This window comes from Tenrec ecaudatus, chromosome 1, assembly GCF_050624435.1.
Source record: "Tenrec ecaudatus isolate mTenEca1 chromosome 1, mTenEca1.hap1, whole genome shotgun sequence".
NCBI lineage: Eukaryota > Metazoa > Chordata > Mammalia > Afrosoricida > Tenrecidae > Tenrec > Tenrec ecaudatus.
The window spans coordinates 259108091-259134421 of record NC_134530.1 but is presented as its reverse complement, the minus strand read 5'-3'; the positions used below and the strand labels follow the sequence as shown (position 1 = coordinate 259134421).

Sequence of the window (26331 nt, the reverse complement as noted above, 5' to 3'; positions counted from 1 at the left end):
CGGATCCGCCCATCGGGTTTCCTAGGCCGAAGAAGAGGGCCACATCCTCTTCTCAAGGAGTGACTGGTCAATTCAAACTGCTGAACTTTCAGTTAGCAGCCTGAGTACTTAACTACTGGGCCAGGACACCAAAACCAAACTCTGCCTTTGAGTCGATGCCAACTCATAGTGGTACCCAACCCCCCACCCCCAAGTACATTTCCAAGACTGTAACTAACTGCTTACAGGAATAGAGAGCCCCATCTTTATTCCATGGAGTGGCTGGTAGTTTCAAACTGCAGACCACGCGGACTGCTGGCTAACGTGTACCCACTATACCACCAGGGCGCCTCACTTTTTTGGGTCTCCTTAAAAATACTTATGACTTCAAAAAACTTTAAATATCCATGCAGAGAAAGAAATTCCCAGTGACATATTTAGTGTCAGTGATGGAGAAGTGTTTAAGAATGCAGTTTTCTCTTATGTTCACCAGAGTCCTATTCACTTAAAGGAATCTTAGCAAAATAATCCAAAATGCTGATCAACAAAATATACAGTTCAAAAAACATTTTTAAACAAAGTTTACAGACTATAGTCTGAGACTGCTCTTGAGTCAGTCCTACATGTTCTAAAGTTTGGCCCCATTCTCTAGAATCATTCTGATTAATTTGGTGCCTTGAGTCAAGATCCCTTGACTAAAAACAAAGGTTAAAAACCATTTCTCAGGAAAATGTCTTACCCGCATTTTGCTTACATACAATATATAATCAGAAAAACTTCAACCAGTTGAATATAATATAGTCATAAATAAGTTTCTGTTCTGTGAACATATATCTTCCAATAATTTATTTAGCACAATTTAAAAAAACTAAACTTATTTTAAATTCTCCTATCTTTAGTACATTGTAGCTTATATACACTCACAGCCCTAAGTCAATACTGACTCTTAGGGATCCTACAGGATAAGGCAGAACTGCCCCCAACAGTTTCCAAGACTGTAACTATTTGTGGCAGTAGAAAGCCCACCTTTCTCCCCCAGCCTATATACAATGTCTCTATTGGTCATTAGTAAGTGCATTAAAAAGGCTGAGAACTTATGGTATCTTCAAATGAAAGGTTGTTCTTAGCCCTGAATTAATCTATGGATGAGCAAAAGGAGTATTGTACATAGCGTAGCCCTTTCTGTTACGGTGCCACTGAGTCAGTTGTCACTCATGGAGACCCAACGCACAACAGAATGAAATACCAACTGGTCCTGTGCTGTCCTCACAACTGTGCTTATTCTGAGCCCATCGTTGCAGTCATGGTGTCAATCTATCTTGTCAAGGGGCCTGCCTCTTTTTGATGTCCCTTAACTTTACCAAGCATGGTTTCCAATTCCAGCATCTGGTCTCTCCTGATAACATGTCCAAAGTACTTGAGACAAAGTCTCACTATGTTTCCTTCTAAGGAGTATTCTGGCTGTACTTTCCCCCGGCAAATTCATTTGTTCTTTTGGCAGTCATGGTACTCTCCGATATTTTTCGCCAGCACTACAATTGAAATGCATTGATTCTTCTTTGGTCTTCCTTACTCAGTGCATAGTTCACATGCATATGAGGCAAAGTAAACTACCTGGGCTTGAGTCAGAAGCACTTTAGTACTCAGAGTCACATCCTTGCTTTCCAACTCTTTTGCAATAGATTTACCCAATGCAATGGGTCATTTGAGTTCTTCACTACTGCATCTGTGAGCATTGATCGTGGATTCAAGCAAGAGGAAATGTCCAATCTTTTCTGTTTATCATGATGCTGCCTACTGGTCCGATCGTGAGGATTTGGGTCTTCTTTACTGTAAGTTGCAATCCATACTGAAACCCTAGTCTTCTCGAGGCTAACCAAAGTTTGTTATGATCCACACAATTGAATGCCTTTGTACAGTCAATGGAAGACAGGTAAACATCTTTCTTGTATTTTCGGCATTAAGCTAAGATCCAATTTACATCAGCCATAATATCCGATTCCACGTCCTCTCCTGAATATACCCTAAATTTCTGGCAGCTCCTTGTCAATGTACTGCTGCAATCCTAGATGGATGATCTCCAGCAACATTGTATTTGCATGCGATATTAATACTATTGCTCGGTAACTTCCATGGTCTGTTGGGTTTCATTGCTGTGGAATGGGTACAAAGATAGATCTAATCTAGTCAGCTGGCCAAGTAACTGTTTTCCAAATTTCTTGGCATAGATGGGTAAATGTTTCCAGTGCTTTATCAATTTGTTGAAATATTTTAATTGGTATTGTATCAATTCCTAGAGCCTTGTTTTTAGCTAATCCTTTCACACTTCTTCCTTCAGTATTATTGGATCTTGATCATATGCTATCTCTTGAAATAGTTGAATGTTGACTCTTTTATTTCCCCTTTCATTTTCTTTGGATGCTTCCTGCATTAGTTAATATTTTGCCCATAGAATCTTTCAATATTGCAAGTCAAGGTTTGAGTTTTTACTTCAGTACTTTCAGTTTAGGATGCTAAGTGTATTCACCCTTTCTCATTTTGTAACTCTGGGTCTCTGCACATTTCATTGCAGTATTTTGTTTTGTCTTAATGAGTTCTTGAAGTTTTCTGTTCAGCTCTTTTGCTTAGCATTTCTTCCATTTTCTTTAGCTATTCTACAATTAAAAGCAAGTTTCAGAGTCTCTTTTGATATCTTTCTTCCCTCTCTTTTTAATGACCTTTTGCTTTCTTCGTGTATAATGTTCTTGATGTCTTGCCCAGCTCATCAGGTCTTCTGCCATTAGTGTTCAATGCATTAAATCTGCTTGTTAAGTGTTCCCAAAATTCAGGTAGGGTCATATTTTGGCTCTCGTGGACTTGTTTTAATTTTCTTTAGCTTCAACCTGAACTTACGTATGAGCAATTCATAGTCCGTTCACAGTCAGTGCCTGGCCTCATTGTAGCTGCTGATACTGACCTTCTTCATCGCTTCCCGCAGATAGAGTCATCTGGAGGAAGCCATGTGTATGTCATGTTTGTGATGAAGAAGTTGATCTTGTAAGATTCTATCATGCAATATCCAGCTTCATTTTTGATCACCAAGGTCATCCAACTACTGTTTCCAATGTTTGCATTCTAACTGCCAATATTATCAATGGAATATATATATAAAGTTACTCTTCCTTAAAAAAAATTCATGAAATATAAAATAGTACTACCATATAGAGTAGTAGGTCACCATTGTGTGATAACTGGTTTTGTGTCAACTTGGCTGGGCCAGGATACTCAGTCTGGCAGTTGCAGCCTCGCTTCCGCCTTGATATGATCTAATACAATGTAATCAACGCCATAATAAGATCTGCTGTGAGCAGCCAAGCAGGTGTGAAAAGTTTAGAGTGGATTTCTACTTCTTAATCAGGTCATAGACTTGATACAATTGGAAGTTTCATCAGCAGTTGTAGCCTACTCCTATGTAACTTAATGCTGTTCCGACAGAAGCTAGCTCTTACTTCTTGCTGGTCCTGATCCTATGTCTGGCTCACACTTGCCATATTGCCTCCTGACCCTGTGAGTTACCAGAGGCCTGTCTGCCTGCTTACCTGCCTGCCAACCTTGGATTCATTTGACTCTGCAGCCACAAGCCCAGCTTGCTTTCTGCTTTCTAGTGATTCAGCACTGACAGCGACTTGATTCAGGAAAAGTCGCAAATCTGACTTGCTCAGCAGGCACTCACTCATCCAATTTTGCCTCCACCAGCTTATTGTCTTCCCGCCTCCTGTTGTATCTACTTGCTTCCTGGCTCATCAGGTCTGGATGCTAGTCAGAAAAAAGTCTCCAGCTTAACCTCTGACCCATAGGCTTGCACCAGACTGGATTCAACTGCTTCTACAAGTGTGAGACAAGTGCATACAATTATTTACACACACGTGCACACACATACATACACACAATATGGTTAGCCTTGAGAAAAAACTGAAAATTCCAGAATACTTTGTTGTTTTCAGCCTGAACCTGGATCAATAGGGATCAAGAGGCAGTTTTACAACAGAAAAGGGGGATACTGCATGCTTTCAAATCAAGAAAGGTGTACATCCGGGTTTATCCTCTCACTCTAGTTATTTAATCTGTATGCTAGACAAATAATCAAGGAAGCTGGATTATATGAAGAAGAATGTGGCTTCAGGATTGGCGGAGGGCTTATTAACAAGCCTCAATCTGCAGATGGCACAACCTTGCTTGCTGTGAGGGCTTGAGGCACGTGCTGATATGATCAAGGCTTACAGCCCGCAGCATGCATTACAACTCAGTTTAAGGAAAAGCTAGACCTTCACAGTTGGACCAATTGGTAACATCATGGTAAGTGGAGTAAAGTTTGAAGTTTTGTCTTGCTCGACTCCACAATCAGCACTCGTGGAACAGCAGTCAAGGTCAAAAGACAAGTTGCATTAGGTAAGTCTGCTGCACAAGACCTCTTTAGAGTACTGTAAACCATTAGTTTTAGGACCTAGGTGCACCTGACTTTAGCAATGGTATTTTCCATTGTCTCATATTCATGTGAAAGTTGGACACTGAATAAGGAAGACTGAAGAATTGATGCACTTGAATTGCGGGGCTCGAGAAGAATTTTTCCCCCCAGATACCAGTTTGTTTTTTTTTTACTTAGCCACATCTACATTTCACTATTATTAGTGAAGCAACTGCACATGTTCCTAAAGCCCATTTGCTTGAGAAGAATGTTGAACGTCCGTGGACTGCTAAAAGGGGAAACCAACCTGTACTGGAAGAAGTAAGGCCTGAGTGCTCCTTAGAGGCAAGCATCATGAGACTCTTGTCTCACGTACTTTGGAGCAGTCCATGGAAAAGGACACAATGCTTGGGAGAGTGGAAGAGCAGCCAACAAGAGGAAGTCCCTCAATGAGATGGGTTGACAGAGTGGTGGTAACTGTGGGCTCGGCATTCGAATAGTGCTGAGCACGGTGCAGGACCGGGCAGTGTTTCGTTCTATTGTGCGCAGGGTTGCTGTGGGTCAGAACCACCTTGATGGCGCCTGACAACAGCAACACAGATGTTCATGGCATTGGTTTTGCTTCTCTAGAGAGCTTAGCTTAACGCAAGTTGTAATTCATTTATATTCAAAATTATTTAGACTAATTTATAAACAATCAGTACCCAGTTTTAAACATTTGTGAGCTTACTTACAGGGGTTAAACTGAAGTCTTCATGGATACTTCCAAACAAATCAGGAGATGAAACATCACCAGAAAGACTACAGGTAAAAGTAAATAAGAACAGACCAATTAAAGCATTAAAACTGTAACTATATATATGTCATTTTATTGGGGGCCCTTACAGCTCTTATAATAATCCATACATCCATTGTGTCAAGCACATTTGTACATATGTTGCTATCATCTTCCTCAAAACATTTTTTCTACTTAGCCCTTGGGCCTTTTAAATCTTGTGGTAAAAAATAAAATCACAGAATTTTCTTCTAACTGTTCTACATCAAACAATTAAGAACTAAAAGTATGCACCACAAACTATACATTAACAGTTTATTAATTTTAGGTCTAGTAATACTACCTTAATCAAATCTAATAAAAAAAATCACCAAGGAGATAAAAAGCATCACACAACTTAAATTATTCTAGTTTTTTGCCTATGAACTCTCCAGCGGGATTAAAGAAATTCATTTCTAGAGTAAGTCTCCTGCAGTTTGAATTAAGTAATAAAGCTGATAGATAACTGCTATAGGTTATTGTGCCAGACTGGCTGATAAACACAAGTAGGATTAACTGAAGGGCAGAGGGATAAATGGCTTGCTTGTTCTGTGCCTCAGTTTAAAGGGGTACACTACCTGTGGGATGCCTAGCATGTGGACTGTGTCGCTGTAAGTTGAGGTCCCTTTAAGCCCACACGATTGGAATGGACTCCTAAAGACACAATTACGGTGCCAACTAGGTGGCAACAACTTGCGGGGCTGGGGCAATGTTCTCCAGGAAGCTGTATACGCTCTAAACCAGCAGCCAGTATATGGTGCTGTGTCTCCTATAGCCAGAATTCATGGGTCCAGGAACCAAGGGGTGGAAGCTGGAGTGGCACCACTCACTATTACTCCTAGTGATCCCCTTGCAGCATTTTTGCTTCCTGTACCAGCAACCCTGTGCTCCTCAGGCCTGGTGGTTCTGGTCCCGAAGAAAGGAACTCTCCCACCTGGAAACACAGCACGGATTCCACTCAACTGGCAGCTGAGAATGCCCCCTGGGCACTTTGGACTTCTCATGCCTTTGGATCAACAGGTCAGGAAGAGTGTCACCGTACTAAGTGGTGTGATTGATCCTGATTACCAAGGAGAAATTGGACTGGTACTACATAATGGAGGTAAAGAAGAATATGTCTGGAATCCAGGAGATTCCATAGGCTGACTCTTAGTGTTACCATGCCCTGTTATTAAAGTAAATGTTAAGTTGCAGCAACCCAATCATGACAGGACTTACAATGACCCAGAACCATCAGGAATGAAGGTCTGGGTCACCCCGCCAGGCCAAAAACCACAGCCAGCTGAAGTGCTTGCTGAGGGCAAAGGTAATACAGAATGGGTAGCAGTAGAAGGCAGTTCTACCTATCAATTACGACCACGTGATCAATTGCAAAAGCGAGGCTTGTAATTGTCAATGTATTTTCTTTGTATGTGATTATTGCATATATTTCCTTTGTTCAAGTATGTTATATCAGATATAATTTGACTCAGTGTGTTTTCATCTATATGTATGATAGATGATTGATGATAAGTATAAGTGTGATTTCATTAATATCTGGAAATTATATAAGTATGTATTGGTAAAGAATTGTGTACAGGTGCCAGGCTGGCAAGGGGTGGATTGCTATAGTTTATTGTGCCAGCCTGGCCGATAAACACAAGTAGGATTAACTGAAGGGCAGAGGGATAAATGGCTCGGTGAGACTCACCTTGCTTGTTCTGTGCCTCAGTTTAAAGGGGTACACTACCTGTGGGATGCCTAGCCTGTGGACTGTGTCGCTGTAAGTTGAGGTCCCTTTAAGCCCACACGATTGGAATGTTCATCTCTGGAGCTGGGGACTGACAGTTGATGACAGTTGGGGACCTGCCCTGTAGTTTGCTGCCTGGGTATATATAGCCCAGCTCTCTCTCTACAGAAGGGGACTAGTAACTGGCAGCTCTCAAAAACTTGAAGGACTGCTAGAGTCTCACTGCTTTATAACTTAACTGTTAATTTCTTGTATTATCTATCTGTATATTATTTAACGGTTTATTTCTTGAATTATATATCTATCTTTATAAATATATTTATATATAATTACTAGCAATCTGGTTTGTCTCTCTAGAGAACCCTGTCCAATACAATAACTCACCAGTTTAAAGTGGAAAATATCTCCTTGTTAATTTAAGATATAGTCATACTAAACATCTTAGCAGGATTTCTTTCCTTTAAACCTTACCAATGGATTTTAAAATTCATATGTAAGATTAAAGAGATGAAAATATCAAATGATATTTTGTAAAATAGGATAAACATTAAAAAGAAATTAATTAAGATAGAACTAGTTGACTTAAATATTTTTAAGTGAATGAGACAAAGCAAAGTTTTAGAAATACCTTTTATGACATATTAGAATCCAATTATGTATAAAACAAATTATTTAAAAAGTACTGAAAACCCCATTTATATTTAATTATGGCAAGGAGCTAAAATACAAATTCTTGGTGGATTAAGGAGATAATCAGAAGGCCAAATCAAAGAAAAATTGGGAGAATTAAATACTAGGTTCCTATGAGAGGTAAAAGGAGCATTACCTGATGGTATAATGGTTATGTATGGGGCTGCTAACCACAAGGTATGCAGTTTGAAACCACCAGTCATTCCATGGGAGAAAGATGAGGCTTTCTACTGCCATAAATAGTTACAGTCACAGAAACCTACAAGGGCAGCTCTATCTGATCTACTGGGCTGTTATGTGTCAGAATTAACTTGATGGCAGTGAGTTTGGGTTTTTGGTAAGAGTAGTAATAATCTTAAATACTATGAAGAAAAAAACACAAACAAAAAAAATCACCACCAGAATTAGATGAACATGAAAAAAATTCTCAAATGGCCAACTGAAAGTTTAAGAAGCGTTTGTTTCAATGTTGTCTACATGAGAGCATAAGTCTCAGGCATATGATAGTTTATATGCCAACTATCATACAGAAGAACATTTTAAAACTCCTGAGAATAGCATTATAAAGTATCACATGGATTTGTAAACATGAAGAATTAAGACATGATGGAGGGCCAATCACCCAAGGATCACTCACTGATATCAGGTCAGTTCTGGCTCATAGCACCCCGATAGGATACAACAGAAGTGCCTTTATGGGCTTCTGAAAGGGCAACTCTTTACAAGAGTAGACAACCTTGCCTGGAGCAGCTGGTGGTTTTGAACTGTAGACCTTGTAGCTAGCAGTCCGACAAGCATATACTTGAGTGGCATAAAAGGAAAAATACATCAGGGAGGATAAGCATAAAATGAGAAAGACACTGGGCGAGCACAAGAATTAAAGGCTCAAGAAGAAAGAAAATGTTTCAGAAATCATGATGACAACATATGTACAAATGTGCTTGATACAACTGATGCATGGATTGCTATAAGAGCTGTAAGAACCCCTACTAAAATGATTTATTAAAGTAAAATAAAAACTTTAAAAGTAGAAACTGAACATAAAAAAAGAATTAAAAGCAACAATATAAATACTATGACATACACACTCTTGCAATAATTGTAATAAAAATAATCTATGAGTGGTTACACAGATAGATAATGAAGCTGAACAGATGGTAGGAAGTCAAAGGGGGCTACAGTCCCATGAATATATTACAGTTTGACAGAGGGTGTTCCAACATACACATTTTTAGGCGGTACAAATAGATCCATGAATATAGTAGAACACATAGGGGGATAAGTGATGGACAGTTCTTATCCATAACTATCATCCCCAGGGAGCGTGTCTGTAGGCTTGGGGGCTCAGGATCACAGTCTCCGGGGACACTGAGGTCAACCCGCCTAACAGTCCACAAAGACAATGCTCTCTATCCAACTTTGGCAAGTAGCAGCATCTGCACACTTAAAGGCGTGTGAATGGCCATCTAAGGGGCAACTGTTGGTCTCTTCCTAATTGTAGCAAAGAAGAATGAAGAAAATCCAAGTGCATGGAAACATTAGTCCAGAATACTAATGGTCCATGCAATCTCTAGACCACCAGGACTCTGAGACCAGAAGAAATAGATGGTGCTCATTTACCACTGCTGATGGCTTTGAACAGGATCACAACAGGAGGTCCTGGATAAAGGGGGAGGAAAAAAGTGAACAAAACAAAAACTATTAAAGAAAAGAAAAGAAAAAAACAGGCTTATTGATCTGATAGAGACTGGCTGCCCTCCAAAGGTGAAGACCCTTTAATACCCTTCAAAACTGAAACTGAACACACCCCACCTTGGCTTAACTTTCAGCCAAGCAATAGACAGGGCTATAAGGGGGAACAATAACACCAGGGAGATCCGAACTTATAACCATCAACCATACAAGATCAAAAGGGCAGCATTTGCTTAGGGATAACATTTAAAGGCAGGAAGGGATAGGGGAAATGAAGGGAAATGGTAAACACAGAAAGGAAGCGGAAAGGGTACTGTCACATGTGGAGACTGCAATTAAGCCACGGGCACTTAAGAGATCAAAGACTATAGCCTTCAGTATGGATTACAACTCCATGTACAGAAGGCCAAATACTTATAATGGAGCAATAGAAATCATCGTGATCAATGGAGAAAAGATGAAAGTTGTTAACAGATTCCATTTTACTTGGATCCATAATCGAAGCTCATTGGAGCAGCAGTCAAGAAATCAAATGACGCACTGCACTGATAAAATCTGCCGCACTAGAACGAGTGACACTGTCAAACAGCAAGGATGTCACGTTGACGGCGACGGTGGGCCTGACCCAAGCCACGGTCTTTTCAACCTCTGCCAGTGAAAGACCAGGAAGACGGGAAAGAAGTGACCGGAGGGCATCTGACGACATAATCACAAACGATGGCACCAAAGAGAGTGTGTGCGACTCGCTGAGCAGAAAAGCAACTCGCCCTGTCAGTTTTCACCCAAGTCACAGTGTAACATTAAAACTAAGAAATGTCCTACACCATTGCGTAGGGAGGTGAACAGCCTTGCCTCAGACAGGGCGCACTGAGAAATGGACGACTGCAGACAGTTAGGCTAAAATTTAACATCTCATAATACTTTGTTTCCCCTTTTGACCCATTTTTAATTTGTTCCAGTTTCTATTATCTTCTGCTTTCACTTTGCTTGAGGTTTTGCTGTGCTCCATTTTGCAGCCATGATTGTTTTCTCCTTTGACGCCATATGAAATCTGGGACAGTAAACAGATTGATAGCTCCTTAGGGCTATGGCATGAAAGGGTGGAGTAGTGGGGTGCTAATAATAATGGGGCACAAATGACGAAAATGCTCTAAAACTGACTGATGACAGCCTATCTCTTTATAATATATGTTAACCATTCAATTATATGATATGTAAATTATGTCAATAAAACTATAAAAAATAACTGAACCTGGCAGACATTTGAAACAATAATACCACTGTTAGTCTTTAAAGAGAATATTGGTATTATCCTCTAATGTCATAATTATAAAAGTAATCAACTAAGACCTAAATAGTTCATTTATATAGTTTATTATTTACTTAATCTGTTCCTTTTGATATTTCATCTATCTAGTTTATTATTTATTTAATCTGTTCCTTTTGAGTCACTGAGTTAATCATGTGTTCAGATTTTTTCAACATATAAAGGATAAGATGAATTTAGAAAATAAAGAAATTAAAAAACATATTGGCAAAATAAATAAAAGTATGCCCTTAATATCTGAACCTATCTTCCTAACTTGAGTATTTAAGATATATGTGTGTGTGTGTGTGTGTGTGTGTGTGTGTGTGTAACTTGTATCGGTATTTATTCCAACTCATAGTTGACCTTACATGACAGAGTGGAACTGTTCCCTTCGGTTTCCAAAGCTGTAAATCTGTGCGGGAACAGAAAGCCTCATCTTTCATCCCTGGAGCACGTAAAGGGTTAGAATTGCTGACCTTGCAGTGCGCAGCCCAGCGCACAACGCCCCAGAGAGGAGCACGATCTGCATACCGTGGAGGGGCAGAGAAAGAGAGGCAGACCCTCAACAAGGTGGAAGGACACAAGGGTTCCAACACTGGCGAAGCATAATAGCAACTGTGAGGACGGCACGGTGCTTTGTGCGATGTACACAGGATTACTGTGAGTTGGAATCATCGTGATGGAGTCTAACATCTACCTTTATCATGCCCTTAAACTGGAAACTCAGGGAATTCAGGACAGATGAACCCCTCGGGACCAATGGTGAGAGTGGTGCTAGCAAGAGGGTGCAGGGAAGGTGAAGGAGAAAGGAGGAACCGATTACAAGGATCTACACATAACCTCCTCCCTGGGGGATGGACAGCGGAGAAGTAGGTGAAGGGAGATGGTGGATGGTGTAAGATATGACAAAATAATAACTGATAAATTATCAAGGGTTCATGGGGGAGGGGGAACAGGGAGGGAAGGGGAAAAATGAGGAGCTGATACCAAGGGCTCATGTAGAAAGCAAATGTTTTGAGAATGATGATGGCAACATATGTACAAATGTGCTGGATACAATGGATGGATATATGGATTGTGATAAGAGTTGTACAAACTTCCAATAAAATGATTAAAAAAAACAAAAACAAAAAAAACACACCCAGACCAGTAATATTGATTTCATTTTTACTTACTGTGTCGTATCTATATCTGCATCAGGCTTGGTGCTCAATTGTTCCAGACAGTGTATAAAAATCTACATAAAAATAAAATTTTAAATGTTATACATGAGGCATTTAGCTATGAGAAAAATTAAAACACTCACTGCCATTGAGTCCATTCTGATTCAAGGCGACCCCAGAGGACAGGGTAGAATTGCTCTGTGTGTTTCGGAGGCTGTAACTCTTTGTGGGCGTAGAAATCCCGTCTTTTTCCGACAGAACCTCGTGATTTCGAACTGTGTACCAGTTGGTCTGATCGTAGCCCAGCGTGTAACCACTATGCCACCAGCGCTCCTCATAAACACAGGGGGACTTAACAACGTTGGTGCAAAAATTTCATTGTCTTCAAAATCCACTTTTCCAAGAACTTTTTAATGCTGCCTCTCTCTCTCTCTCATTCCTCCCCCCTTCCCCTTAAGTAAGATGGGGTGGAGTAAATGTTTGCATTATATCCTGCTTACTGGTTAATGTTACCTGCATGATATGGATGCTTAGCTGGCAAACTTCCTCCTGTGTTTTAGGTTGCTGAAAGACCTGTTAGAAACAAATTTATTAAAATGTTTAGACTTGGGTAAGAATAGGACGATTTTTGTTTTTGATGCTACATATAAAACAAGTTAAACAGTATGTACAATGTGCTCACTAAGGGAAACCTTACTCTGAAAGGAAACAAGCATTCAGAATTCAAAATTGGCCTGAAGGCAGTGTTCTACCTGTAGCTATTTTAAGATGATTAACAATAGCCAAGTCTCGGTCTCTCGCTCTCTCTCTCTCTCTGTGTACACACACACACACACACACACACACACACACACACACACACACACACACAAGAAGGTATAAGTACACTCCGTAGCCCAATTAAATTTTAATTTTTACCAGCCGATCTTGGAACCACCAACCAACAAGCCTGTGTAGTTCCACTAAATCAAGGGAGCACGCATCAAGAGAAAGCTCTTGCGCAGGATGACCACTGTCGAAGAGGGCCTTGGCAGCTGTGCCCCAGGGCTGCTGGAGAGAACACTCACGCTGGCTTCCCCAGGCTTGCACTCCAGGACTCCGTTCAGCGCTTGCAGGGAGTGCACGATGCACTGCTCAAACTGACAGGGCTGCAGGAAGAACGGACATAAGCACATGTTTACACACAGCAAACGGAATCAAGGATGGCCGAATTCTAAGTGTCCAGATGCCTGGAGAGTCACCGGGGCACAAATAAGTGATGAAATAATGTCCTGGTCCTGATTTATTGAGAAATGCATTTATTTTCTTTCGTTGTTGAGACGGTCTGTAGCACAATCGATTTCGAGTGGACACGTTCTCCATGTACCACTGACCTACACTGGTTACATCCTTCAACTTGAGCAACCATCCTTGCCCAGTTCTTTCTGAACGGGTTCTCATTCATTAACATAAACTCACTGCCAACCCGCCAGCACCCTCTTGCCCCTGGTTACTATGTAATCTTCCAGGATGCTGGAGTCGCTTTGTCCCATGGAGTTCTTTAAAAAGAATTCTTTACAACTGAAGCTAAATTATCGCTTGGTTTTGAGGAGGCTTCCGGGGATATTTAAAGTTTGCAGATGGTTGCATAGCAATACTTTCGAGGGTTCTTCAAGCCTCCATGATTCCAGAAAGGCTTATTTCCATGAGAATTTGGAATTCTGTTCGGCATTTCCCTGTTTGATCAGCATTTTCCCACACAATCTTTGATGATAATGTTCAGTAATATTAGCCCGGCGCTGTCCAGCTCTCCTGGTCTCCTGACAAAGGAGGCAGCTGTTCGCGAAGGCAATTAGTCCCATGTTGGAGTTTCCCCTCCTATTCTTGACTCTTCACCTGCCTCTGGTACGAAGAAAGATACATTCCTACGGAACCTGAATGGCCACTAACAAGAAGCTTTTATGACTCTACATCCTACACCACAAAGGAGGAAGTAGAATATAAACACTAAACACATTATTAGGCCAATATTCTGTGATGTTCTGAAATACCATTACCCTAACCTTCAGAGCAAGAAAGCAAATCTGCTGAAGTGTTGAGTTTTACATAAGCAGTCTCCACAAATACTTTATGCCTTTTGTTATTGCTGTAAACATAGCTTTCAACAGAACCACTCTGGACAATTCAATTTTTCACAAGTATACGATTTCTTGATGGCGACTGCACTAATCGGCTGTGCAACTCACTTAATTTAAATGTCGAAACTCAGTCCTCCAGAAATAGTAACTCCAGCCTTTCCTCCTCCCTCCCACCCCTGGGCCACCACGAATAAACTCTGCTCTTTATATCATGGACTGTGCTTGTGTCGTTCAGTAGGTGAGGCCATAAAATATTTGTCCTTGATAGCATATAGCTTGGTAGTATCAAGATCTGGTCTTCACATGTGTTTTGCACTTAGTCCTTAGAAATCGGTGACTTTTGAGGTTCAAAATATACCTATTTTAATAAGATCAGAAGTCTTATCCTATCCCTTCGACATCTCACTGTTAATAATAAGGATCTTGAGAAAGTACTAGAGATGTAATCCAAAAATCCATTACTTACTATTTTCTATATGCATTAAGACAGAGTATGAAACTTGGAAACGTGTTCAACAAATACCATTTCAAGAAAACCTTGAATGTATCCTAATGCATAGCTAGCTTGAGGTTTGACTTGGTACAAGGCATTGTTCTAGGTAAGGAATTAGACAGAGCTCTCATGAAGCATACACTCCAAAACAGAACTCACTGCCATTGAGTCTTTTCTGACGCTGTGACCCTAAACGGTAAGGCAGAACTGCAACTTTTTTTTAACTTTGATAACTTTATTAGATTACTCCCTTTGTTTTATTGTGAGCAGCCAGAGGGGAAGAAAACAGGAGGGTCTGAGCTGCACTTTCAATTGCAACTGCAATGTGGACCCCATTCACTTATTCTCTCTCTGTTCACAATTACCCGATTCCCCAAATGCACTGGTAAGGGATGTAAATGAAAAGCAGGGCTAGAAATCACTCCCCAACAGCTTTATTCTAAAAAACCCATAAAGGAGAAAGTGACAGCCAAAGTTCTAGAAGGAACTGGGACCTCACACAGAGAAAAGAGCATCGGTGGAGAGCCAAGAATGCAAATCAATTTTGTCTACAGGAGAGGCCTCCTTCTGGGTCAAGTACTCACAATCTTCTGCCCCAGATTTCAATCTCAGGATAGTTAAGGAATGTCACTTCAGGATCTTTCCTGATCTCAGCGGGATCTGCGGAGAAGGTCAAGCCCAAGACACACAGGAAGTAATGTCACACAGGAAGTAATTGGCTCCATTCTGCCTGGATTCCCAAAGTGGTAAAATCGAAATCAATTCTATGCACACAGCAATCCAAGGACCAATGGACACTGCATAGGAACTTCTAGTGAGAACTTAAGGGAAATATGTTTTAAAAATCCAGTGCCAGAGTCACAACAAAGGGACTTCAAACCCACTAATTTAAATATACATGGAGGGAGGGAGACCTTTGACTAGACCCACCACCACAAAATTCAGTAATTATTAGAAATTAAGACTTTTTTTTCAGACAGGGGGAGGTAAGGATAAAATAATAATACAAAGATAAACATAAAAATAGTGAATAAGAAAGAAAAGACAAGGAACACACCTAGAAGAGTTTCAGGTTGGGTCAAGGTAGAGGCCAACTGACCAAAAATCAAGTTCAATCCAGTATAATCATGATTATAATGATCCCTGTCTGATAGTAAAGCTGTTTGAGACCCTTGCCTATGGCTAGTGGAGACCTCCCAGTGGCGTACTCTGACTAGATACTGAGCAAATGGGTTTGGGGAGCCCACGGTCCCCTGTGGCCTTCTACAAATTTGGTGTTTGCAATTTAGGCTGGTACTTTATCCTTTGTCATATCTGAATTTCGCTATTGTCATCTTTGGATCACACAAGCTGGTGTGTGCTTCTTCCATGTGGACTTAGTTGACTCTTTAAGGCAGTACCTCTTTATGGGAGTAGTAAGCCTCATCTTTCTCCCACAGAGCACCTGGTGATCTTAAACTGTGGACCTTGTGGTTTGCAGCCTACTATATAACCCACTATTCCTATTCATGAAATATAAACTACCATAAAAGCAAGTACATCGAAATGTTTAAGAATATATAAACACATACAAGCTCTGAAAAGTAAATTGATAAAACATTGGCAAGCTAGAGAAAGTAGCATGAGGAAACCAAATGGGACTGGCAGTAGATGGTAGTGGAGGAGGGGTCCTTTAAACAGGATAGTTGGAGGACATCCTTGCGATGGTGGGTGACATGTAAGCTGAGAGGCCAGTTGTGGGAAGAAAAGGGGGCAGGCAGATTTGTGAGGGGAGGACTGCCTACAGGCAGGGCCTGAGGCACAAGAGGATCTGCTGCGGTGGTTAAGGAAAATCGGAGACCCACTTCATACAGTCACTGTGGGTGAGCACAAAGGTGTCACTGGATCAAGTGTGGAATTTGGATTTTATCCCAAGAGTACCGTCTTCCATGACTCCAAGGTAAGCTCCATGCCTCCCTACCCCCCAAAAAAAATAAAAAATGCAGAGCAAGTTATCCCCTCAATTCCATGCAAAAAATGCAGAGCAATTTCTAAAGGGATTCATGAAAAATTGAAGACAACTGTATAGCAATGAAAAACAGACAATCTTATTTTTCTTTCAGGAACTCAAAATTCATGAAACCAGAAAGTCACAGCTCACAGCCATTCTGCTACTGCATTTTCAATCCACCAGAGGGCGTCATAAAGACTACATAGAAAGCAGAACAAACCCATTGCCCTCAATTCAACTATGACTCAGACTCTAGGGATGGAATAGACCTGCCCCTCTGGGTTTCAGGAGACCGTAACTCCTTATGAGAGTAGGAAGCCTTACTGTTTTCCCAGGGAGCAACAGATGGTTTCAAACTGCTGACCTTGTGGTTAGCAGTGCAATGTGTAACCCACCACGCCACCACAGCTCCCCAAAGTAGAACAAGAACTAAAATAAAACAAATTCAGGTTAATGGGCTAACACCAAGTACACAGAAAGAATTTAAGGAATAAAAATGTTGGCTTTATGAACACACACACACACACACACACACACACACACCTGTCTCTGAAGGTATGAAACTTTAAGGTAATAAAACCAAGGACGACTATAAAGTGCCGCAGCGTTCGACTGCAGGCATTCAGATGTTGATATGTGTGGTTATTCACTTGATCAAGTTTTGAACTCAGTGTTTATTAGATTGTCATAATCATACTTGTATAATAGATATATAGAACACCAGAGATCAGTTCGCAGTTTCCATTAAACTGAGTAGATGAAAGTGGAAACACTTGCTGTTTTTCTCTCCACAGAAGGAAGGAGCAGAGAGCTGTCTGGTGAGGAGTGGATCACCCAGTAGCTGACTACACGAAGTTATCACAAATCACGCCAGTTCTCTGAAAGAAGGCTGGTCTAGTTCTCTGAAAGAAGGCTGGTCTCAAAATTATCCATAAGGAAAAGGGGTTTGAAGATGAGAAGACAACAGGATGCCTGAAAATAAACTGTTTCAGAGCACCGTCAATTAAGTCCACCTTACAGATAATGCTGGGAGAACAGTCGGTGTGGTATACTTTAGCATTCACTTCTTCATCTAACCTGATCGAGATCATTTCTCCATCACACAAAGGGGAGAGAGAAAAGCAACCCCACTTCAAACAAATGGGATTGGCACTAAGAAAATCTAACTTTTAGGTATGTTGTTTATTTTTTCATTTCAAAAATTTAAAAGGTACGTTGTTTAAATGCTAAGCACTTTGCAGGTGTTAATTTGGCTAAAACACTCAAAGTTGGAAAACAAACTTGTGATCTTATGAGTTGATTCACCTTTTAACATGGGTTCGGCTGAAAAGCTAAAGCAAAAACAAAAACCCAGACAATCTCAGCATTATTGCGTTTCCACTGTTAACAGGTTTCTTTAAGAACATCGAAGAGAAAACACATTGGCTGACTTCAGATGAGCGACTGCCCTTGAGTCACTCGTGTACAAGGTACACTGAAAGCTACTGTGTTCTTTCCTGAACACAGTTATGTAGCTTGTGTGATAGATTTCTAACATGAAATTAGTTCTTTATGGTTACAATTTCTCACTACTGCAGTTAAATCTTCAAAATTAACTATAAAGTTTCTGCAGTAAACATTTCAAAGCATTTGATGGAAGCTTATCTATAATAAGCAGTGAGAGAAAAAATCCTTCAAGACACTGAGGAGAGTGGTAAAAGGAGGCTTAAATAAACAGAAAGACGTCATATCCCTGGATTAGAAGGCTTAATATTGTTAAAATGTCAATCCCACAAAAAGCAATCATTGGTTCAAGGCAATCCCAAACAAAAATGCAAAGAGCCTTCTTTAAAGAAATAGAAAAATGTATCTTCAACTTGATATGAGATGGCAGGAGACTCCAATAGCTAAAGTCATACTGGACAGCGCACAATAAAGGGCTCACACTCCCTGATTTTACAGCCTATGTAGCCCTAGTCCTGAAACAGCCTGCTGTGGGTACAACTGGCTCTGTCGAGCAAGCAATGGGCCGCTGACCACAAGACTGGCGTTAAGACCCCACAGGAGACAGATAAGGCTACCTGTACCCGCAAAGATTTGCACGGCCCAGGCGGTGCAGGAAAGGAGACACCTGAGCATGTGGAATGCCACGGCTGGGCAGCTGGGGTCAAATCGATACCACCGTCATACACCCTGGAGGCACCAAACCTGTCAATCCACCTGCCGATCCTGCCTTTCCTCTAGGCCCCTGTCCCACCTCCCCAGGGGAATCCAGGTTTCCCCTCAGGTAGACCCCAAGAACCTGGACCACACCAGATATCCAGGATGGCAGCCCCCCAGGACCCTACCCATCTGGGCTTCTATACTTTTCCATACCTATCCTCTTCCCTGGTATGCCTCTGATGGATCCCTTGGTTCCTGGCATGGCAGGATCAGGAAAGGTAAAGGACAAGAGGACGCAGAAGAAAATGAAGAAAGCTCATAAAAAGATACCCAAACACTCACAAACATAGAAAGCATCTCCATTTCTCTTCCTTCCAGCAGTGACTCTGACTGAACACAGGGTCTGGACCCTTCGCCCAAGTCGCACCAATTCTGCTCTCCCACGAAGCTTCGGCTGCCTCACTGAATGGAGGAAAATTAGCCACGTGCCTCTCAGCTAACCCTCACCCTGTTGCTCAGCCCTGCTGGCTAGAGGCCATGCAGGAAAAGGACAACCATGGATTGCGAAGGGCTTCTTGCTTCCTCGGTAGGTTTCTTAGCTACGTTTTCTTAAGGAACTTGTCTTTTGAAGATGGTGAGCTAAATGCCAAAGTCAAGTTTACTATCGGTAAAGCGTGATTTTTTAAAAAACAAATGCTCTTTTGTAATAGTGGTGGCTGAGGTGGCTTGGTAATTTAATTATATAAATATATACTGTACTTTTTTTTAATAAGAATGGCATACTGCGATGGCTCGGTGACAAATACATTCTCCAGCAGGTCTTGTAGCATTAACTGCACGGCAGTGAAGTCCACTGGCTGATGGACTCTGTCATGTTGGAGCCTCATCTCTATGCCTTAATTCAGTGTGATATCTTCGATTCTACTCTCATTCTCCAGCTTCCAGTTCCAAGAAACTGTTTATTCTGGAAGGGGATGAAAAAAAGACTGACAGCCTCGGACACCCAGTCCAAGGTCACTACAAATTGGAATCCACTCAATGGGAGGGAGTAGGAAGGAGCCTTAGGTACAGAGCTCAGTTGCTAATAAAAAAAGTCAGCAGTTTCAGTCCACTCACTGCTCCAAAGGAGAAAGATGTAGCAGTCAGCTTCCATAAGGATTTATAGTCTGGGAAACCATTAGGGTAGTTTTGTATGGTCACTATGAATTGCAATCACAACCACTGGTCTCGAATCATCTGATGCACCAAATAAAGAGGAGAATCCAAAATACAAGGAGGGTATGCAATGTGTGGCTCATTTCCTCTATGAACAATTGCCTCTTTGCCACAGGACCAGAGAGAATTGTATATAGTCTGACTACCATTCCTGAACAATTTAATCGATGATTTTACAGAAGACTAATGATCAAAAAAGGGGACTGTGGGTCAAAATTTCACATTCTCTTGGGAATGACCTTTTCAGAACCATGGAGGCTGGTGAACCCTTGAAGAGAGAGCCTTGAGATAATCTTTAATCTCACACCAACAACAACCCCAGACATCTTGAAGATCAAGCCGTCTTTAGCTTAACTAACTTTAAAAAGGCCTATGTGTTGTGTGCATGTAGTAGCGAGCACATTTCAGGTGGCCCACCCTGGGTCGGGTCTGTCCCCCATCTTTCGCAACATGTTTAATGTGAGAAAGAATTATAGAACATGAATTCCTGAATACAAAGAAGTGGGGCAAATAAGTAAACCCAGTAAGTTAGAACATTCATAGTAACCAATAAATCCTTTAAAATGGAATTACGATCGATTAAAAATGTAAGCTTCCCTAGTTCACTTCAAGCATAATTTAATTTACCAAAAATCTGAAGTAAGCATTGCTTTTCTAAACCACATTATTACTTAACCTGAAGTATATAGTTATTTTAATTTAAGACAGGGCCTTAAACTTAAAATTAATAGAAGGAACAAATTTCAAATGGTCAGAAAGTTCCCCATTCCAGGAAATGGGAAGCCTTACCCATGCCTGGTAGGGAGGCCCAAAGGAACAGCAGGTACAGAAAACGGGGTAGCAGTATTTCCCCTTCGGTTTACTAGCAGTTCTACTCCTATATACATACCCAAGAGACTTGAACACCAATATTCACACTACTCAAAATTGCGAATAACCTAAATACCTGATCTATTCCAACTTATAATGACCCTATATTGTGACCCTGTAATACCAAATCTATTCCAACTCACAGTGACCCTAGATTGGGTTCCCCAAACTGTAGACCTTTATGGAAGCAAATAATGTCACCTTTCCCCCACAGAGTGGTTGTTGACTTTGAGCCACTAACCTTATGGGTAGCAGTCTAACACGTATTCAACAGTGTAACCAGGCTCATTACAACTGAACAGATAAACAAAATGTGGTATATACATACAATGGACTATTGCCTAACCAGAAAATTAAATCTTGGTACATGCTACAAGGTGGATGAAGCTTGAGGAAATTATAAATAATTTTGAGTAAAATAAGTCAATCCCAAAAGGTCAAGTATTGTATGACCCCATTTAGATAAAAGCCAAGAACATGCCACTTACAGCCTGAGCTGCAGGCATCACTTACTATGGCCCTTCTAGCCATAACCCATATTGCCAGAATCCCTTTTGCAGCGTGTAATAAATTCTAGTCCCTTTGCTAATGGTTATAATCCCATTGAGGAGGGAGCTCTCTGTTATTGGACTAAGGTAGGACATATCCTTAGTTTCCACGCTATTAGAGGGTGTGACTTAATGTTCCTTGGGACTATGACCAGCAGTGGGGAGAAAGATGTGGCTTTCGACGTCTGTAACAGTTACAGTTCGAAAACCCACAGCCGCAGTTCTGGCCTGTTCTATCACAGGGTTGCTATGTGTCCGAATCCACTTGGCAGCAGTGAGTTTGGTGTTTGGTTTTGGATGGTTAACTCAAAGCTAAAAACCACACCTCCCACAAGTCCCCCCTCCCCCCTGCCGCTCTATGTCCTGAGTGAGCACTGGGAGAAGCCAGGAGACCTACTTTGACTTTGGGACCTATTCGGCTTCTGGCTCTAGAACCTACATCTGGCTCATCTGTGCCTGACCTTTGGATTTGGGCCTTCACGGCACCCACCACCAGGTGAGACATTTTCCTTAATGATTTTGAGTTTTTGTGAGACATTGCAGCATATTGTAGAGCCCGGGGCCATGAGGGAATAATGCTAGGGGGGGGGGGGTGGAAGAAAAACGGAGCAGTATATAACAGCTTCGAGAAGTTGGACATTGGGGACATCTTTAATCTCCACTTCCTTGGGATTAGCCTGGTATTAATTCTTCTTAATAAACCAAAGTTTATTAGTGGTTACCAGGGTTGGGACCAAGGGACATAGAGTTATTGCTTATGGAGGACTGAGTTCCTGTTTACGATAATGGAGAAATCACACATGTAAAAGGCAGAGTTGCATAGTGGGTAAATTTACTTTGGGTTAATAAACTGAAACATGTAAAAAGCCGAGTTGACATAAGTTGTGTGATAAGTTTACAACTATAGCAAAGCACCCTGGCTGCGGCTGCTTACAACCAACACTCGAAGGGATTTGGTTTCTTGGTTTGTAGGTATAGGGTTATGGTCTCAACGACATCCCACTTAATTGGTCTAGTGCTTCTGTTCTTCCAAGTTCAGGAAATAGTGTCTGATGTTCTAAAAGGTTTCAAGTAGTCATCTAAGGCCCACTAATTGGTCTCTATTTTCCTGGAACGGCAGAGGAAGAGGGACTGTTTGGAAAAGGAGGAAGATATGCTACATTAGGCTAACTGCCTCAATGAATAATGGACGCTTTTGCCATGAGACCTGAAGAAATGGATGGTGTGCAGCTACCATGACTGAACATCCTTACAGAAATCCTGATCCAAAGGGACAAAATGCAGAACAGATTTCCAAATCCTCATGGATTTGAGGGTGGAACCCCAAAGACTATTGCCCAGAGATAATCGTTAAACCTCAAAGCAATAATACTGCTAGAAGTCATCTTAAAACCAAATGATAGTTTAACTTAACAAATTAAAAAAAATTCTACCCTGAGCATGTTCTTTTTAAGAACTATCTAGACAGGACTAAATTGGTCACAGCAACTGGAAAGCCTACAGTGGGAACACAGGGGCAGTGAGTTCATGTTAATGAGTGCAGAACAACTCAGAGACACGTGAGAACGGCTGCACTACTCAAAGAACATCAACGCTGTCACTGAATTCTGGGTGTAGACATTATGGAATTGGGATGTGTTTTGCTGTGGAAAGTACAGAAAGGTGAGAAAATGAAGAACTGTCGCACGGAATCATGACTTCTCAACTGTCGGACTCATCACCACTTTGTAAATGTGTGTAAGTTAAAACCATTTATTGTGGTTTATTTTATTTATAATGCAGAAACTGCTAGTTGCTAACTCAGTATTCCCTCACGCCAACCTCCTCCTGGCTAGCTAAGTAAGTTAAGACAGAAAAGATTGGGAGCAGCAGCATACTCTGTTGAAAAATTAAATGTGTTTCCAGTCATTAACGCAGGTCAGGGTGAGCATGTCACTACATTCTGGTCAGTGACAAGTAGTGACGAGAAGAAGCTGTCCATTTGGCTTCTGGGTATGTGCTGAGCATTCTTTCCCAAACACGAATGAGGTCATGGAGCTGCAATGGTCGACTCATGACCCTAAGGCCACCCTGAGACAGAACCAGTTGCTCGAGAGCTCCGAGAAGACAGGCAGAAGGAGCCTCAGACTGGAACTGCATGGCTGGGCTGGCGTGTCAATACTAGTTTCTTTGACAGGACAGAAAAGGGAAAGCCCTATCTTGTTTAAAATGCTTTTTCTAGCAAATGAATATAAATCTCAATTGACATACCTGCCTCACAGGAGTGTTTAGCAAATTCATGAGACAGACGTAAAAAGAATGAAGATCACAAAAACTATTTTCAAAAATATTTGAGCTTTTAATATTTTCTATCCTTTTCCGGTTCAGTTCTTTTTCTCTGTTCTACTTTGTAATTGTTGTCCGTTTTGTTTTCCCTTGGTTCTTTGTCTTGGTATGCTTTGCTTTCCTGTGTATGACATCCATGCTCAGTAAATGTGTAGACACAGTAATGGAGTAATGGCCCTTAGGGGGGTGGCAGCAGAGGTTTGCGGAGGGGGAGGCTGTTGCAAAGGGTCCAGGAACACAGAAAATGTTCTAAAGTTGATTGTGATAATGATTATACAACTCGTCTTGATATGGCTGGCCTACTGAATTGTAGGATATGTGGATTATGTCCCAATAAGAGTAATTTTTAGAGGAACAGGAAAGGTCTATTTGATAGGAGGATACCGAATGAACAGGTCATGATTTTAGCTGCCACCCCTGATAGGTGGCTGAAAAGATACTTTGTTGTTATTTTAGTTAGGAGCTAGTAATAACATTTTAAAATCTTGTTTTGCTGAAATATCTAAGTATTTGAGTAATTTAGAATTAAATATAATCCATTCTTAAGAATACAAACAAAAATTGTGATACATGACTCTGAGAAGGAAACGTTAAGCAGCTTTCTACTTTTAGAAACTATACAGAGCTACAGGGGGAGAGGCCGCACTCCTCCTTACAGAGAGGCAGGGAGGGAGAAAGCAATCGCTCCTAAGGGGAAAAGTACTATGGGAATTCAAGAGAGGATAAAGAGGTTAAACTTACGAGAGAAGTCAGTCCTTCATTGTCAACAACCCAGTCTTCCTTTTCAGCCAGTCTCTTTATTTCTCCATGGAAAATAAGTACACATATGTTTATTATAATTAATCACTGAACTTTATATAAAGACAAAAAAAAGCTATTGCACATCTAGTACTACAATGAATTAACACTTTAAAATTCCCACGGGAGGAGCTTTCTTGTTTCCAGAGACTGGGAGGGCTGGAAGAAGGTGGTATACACAGCCAGCCACTGTTCAGTCAGGGTAACGTCTTGACATACCTTCCGCGGTGTGCTGCAGTGTGACCATCACGCAGCGTACTCGGAGATCCAGAATAAGATCCTGGATGGTCTGTAGCATGTCATTCGGGATCTCCAAAGCAGTCAATGATTCGTACGTAAGTCTGGGGACAGATGTCACAAAATATAAAATGAGCACAGTAGGTCTCGTAAGCAATCGCCGCGATCATTTGCCACCTGATAGAGTGGGTTATGCACTGGGTTTTTAACCGAAGGTCAGAAGAGTGAGCCCACCGGTCACTGCGCAAGAAAGACGAGGCTTCCCGCTCCCGGAAAGACGTACAACCTCAGACCCTCACAGGGCCAGTTGTACTCTGTTCAAGTTTCTCAGTGAAGCCTGGTTTTTCACTAATGCCTTCCCTGTGACTTCGACCTCTTCCTTCCCTGTCATCAAATCCCACCTTCTGAACTGGTTGAAAACATACCAGTTCTTGGCACAGTGACTCTTATGTATTCCATCTATCATTTTGATGCTTTCTGAATTATTCAATATCTTTCCCATAGAATCTTTCAATTACGACTCAAGATTTGAATTATATCTTCAGCCTATTGAATACGTTCTTCCTTTTTGGTTTCCTATCCCCGGTCTTTACACATGTCATTATATTTTACTTTGTCCTCTGGAGCTGCCCTTTGCAATTTTTGTGTTCAGTCCTTTTACTTCATTATGGTAGTTACATAACTTTATGTCAACTTGAAGATATATAAAAGTGCAGGGGTGGTATTCAACCTGTCAATCAGGTCACAGCCTGACAGTGCCTCCTTGTAGGTGTGGCCTCCCATAGGGAGGGCCCTGGGAACTTGCCCTTCTCTCTCTGCCTTCACCTTCCTGCTGGCTGACCCTGATGGCTCCCAGAGCCACCGCCATTGTATCCACACAACTTTGCGCCCATGGGCCTGTGATCTTCCTGTATCCTGCATCATTGCACATGGCTGTGTGAGTCTGAAAGGGAACTATGGACTAGTGTCAGACATATCAACTTGAGTTGGACTGGGTGGGGGTCTTTTCCTGATATATAACTACTTCTTGATATAAAGCTCTTTCTTGGACATACATAAGTGTCATGGATTTGTTTCTCTAGTCAGTCCAGCCTAACACATCCATCATTTTCTCCAGCTGATTTACGATCAAGAAGAGGTTCCAGGGTAGTTTCTAACATCCACTTTGAGATTTTCTTTCCTTCTCTTTAATGCCCTTTTGTTTTCTGTCATTAGTGTTCCAAAGATTCAAATCTGTTGAGATGTTCTTGAAATTCAAGTGGGATATAGAAGGGGGTACCCTAAAAAGCCAGATTTTTTCCCCAAAGAGCTATATATTTTATTTCATTTTTTTACAAAACAACCTTATCACCTTCAAGGTACTCTCCACTACACGAATACCTTTGTCAAATCTGAGATTCCATTCCTAGAAGCACTTTTCAACTCATCTGTTTGGATGGTTGACAGTAGCTCCCTAAATTTTTTTCTTTCACTTCTGCATCCATCAAATCGCTGTCCTTTCAGCTCCCTCTGTATTTGCAGAAGCAAAAATAAGTTGCACAGAGTGAGGTCAGGTGAGTAAAGTGGGAGGAGCATGAGAGGCATGCAGGTTTTTTGCAAAAACGCTGCCACAAATCTGGTCTTTTTGTCATACACTGTTACACAATCTTTTCAGAACGTCTAAATAGAAAGCTTGATTAACAGTAAGACCTGACGGAATGAACTCCAAATCTACAAGTCGACATTTTCGTTCGTTCAGGAAGTTAACAGATGTCCAGAATGAGGAATGTCATCAAT

At 41.2% G+C, this 26331-nt stretch overlaps 1 protein-coding gene across 3 annotated transcripts in view; it reads right to left on the bottom strand.

Moving 5' to 3' along the window:
- Window positions 1-26331, bottom strand: part of EXOC2 (exocyst complex component 2) — a 226874-nt gene that overhangs the window by 81876 nt on the left and 118667 nt on the right. For all 3 annotated transcript variants that reach the window (XM_075531652.1, XM_075531658.1, XM_075531654.1), the window contains exons 16-21: window positions 24538-24659; window positions 24262-24323; window positions 12888-12968; window positions 12334-12393; window positions 11833-11894; window positions 5158-5224 (exon numbers count right to left, since the gene is read on the bottom strand). In XM_075531652.1, the coding sequence (XP_075387767.1) occupies window positions 5158-5224; window positions 11833-11894; window positions 12334-12393; window positions 12888-12968; window positions 24262-24323; window positions 24538-24659 (454 nt within the window). The remainder of the gene's footprint in view (window positions 1-5157; window positions 5225-11832; window positions 11895-12333; window positions 12394-12887; window positions 12969-24261; window positions 24324-24537; window positions 24660-26331) is intronic.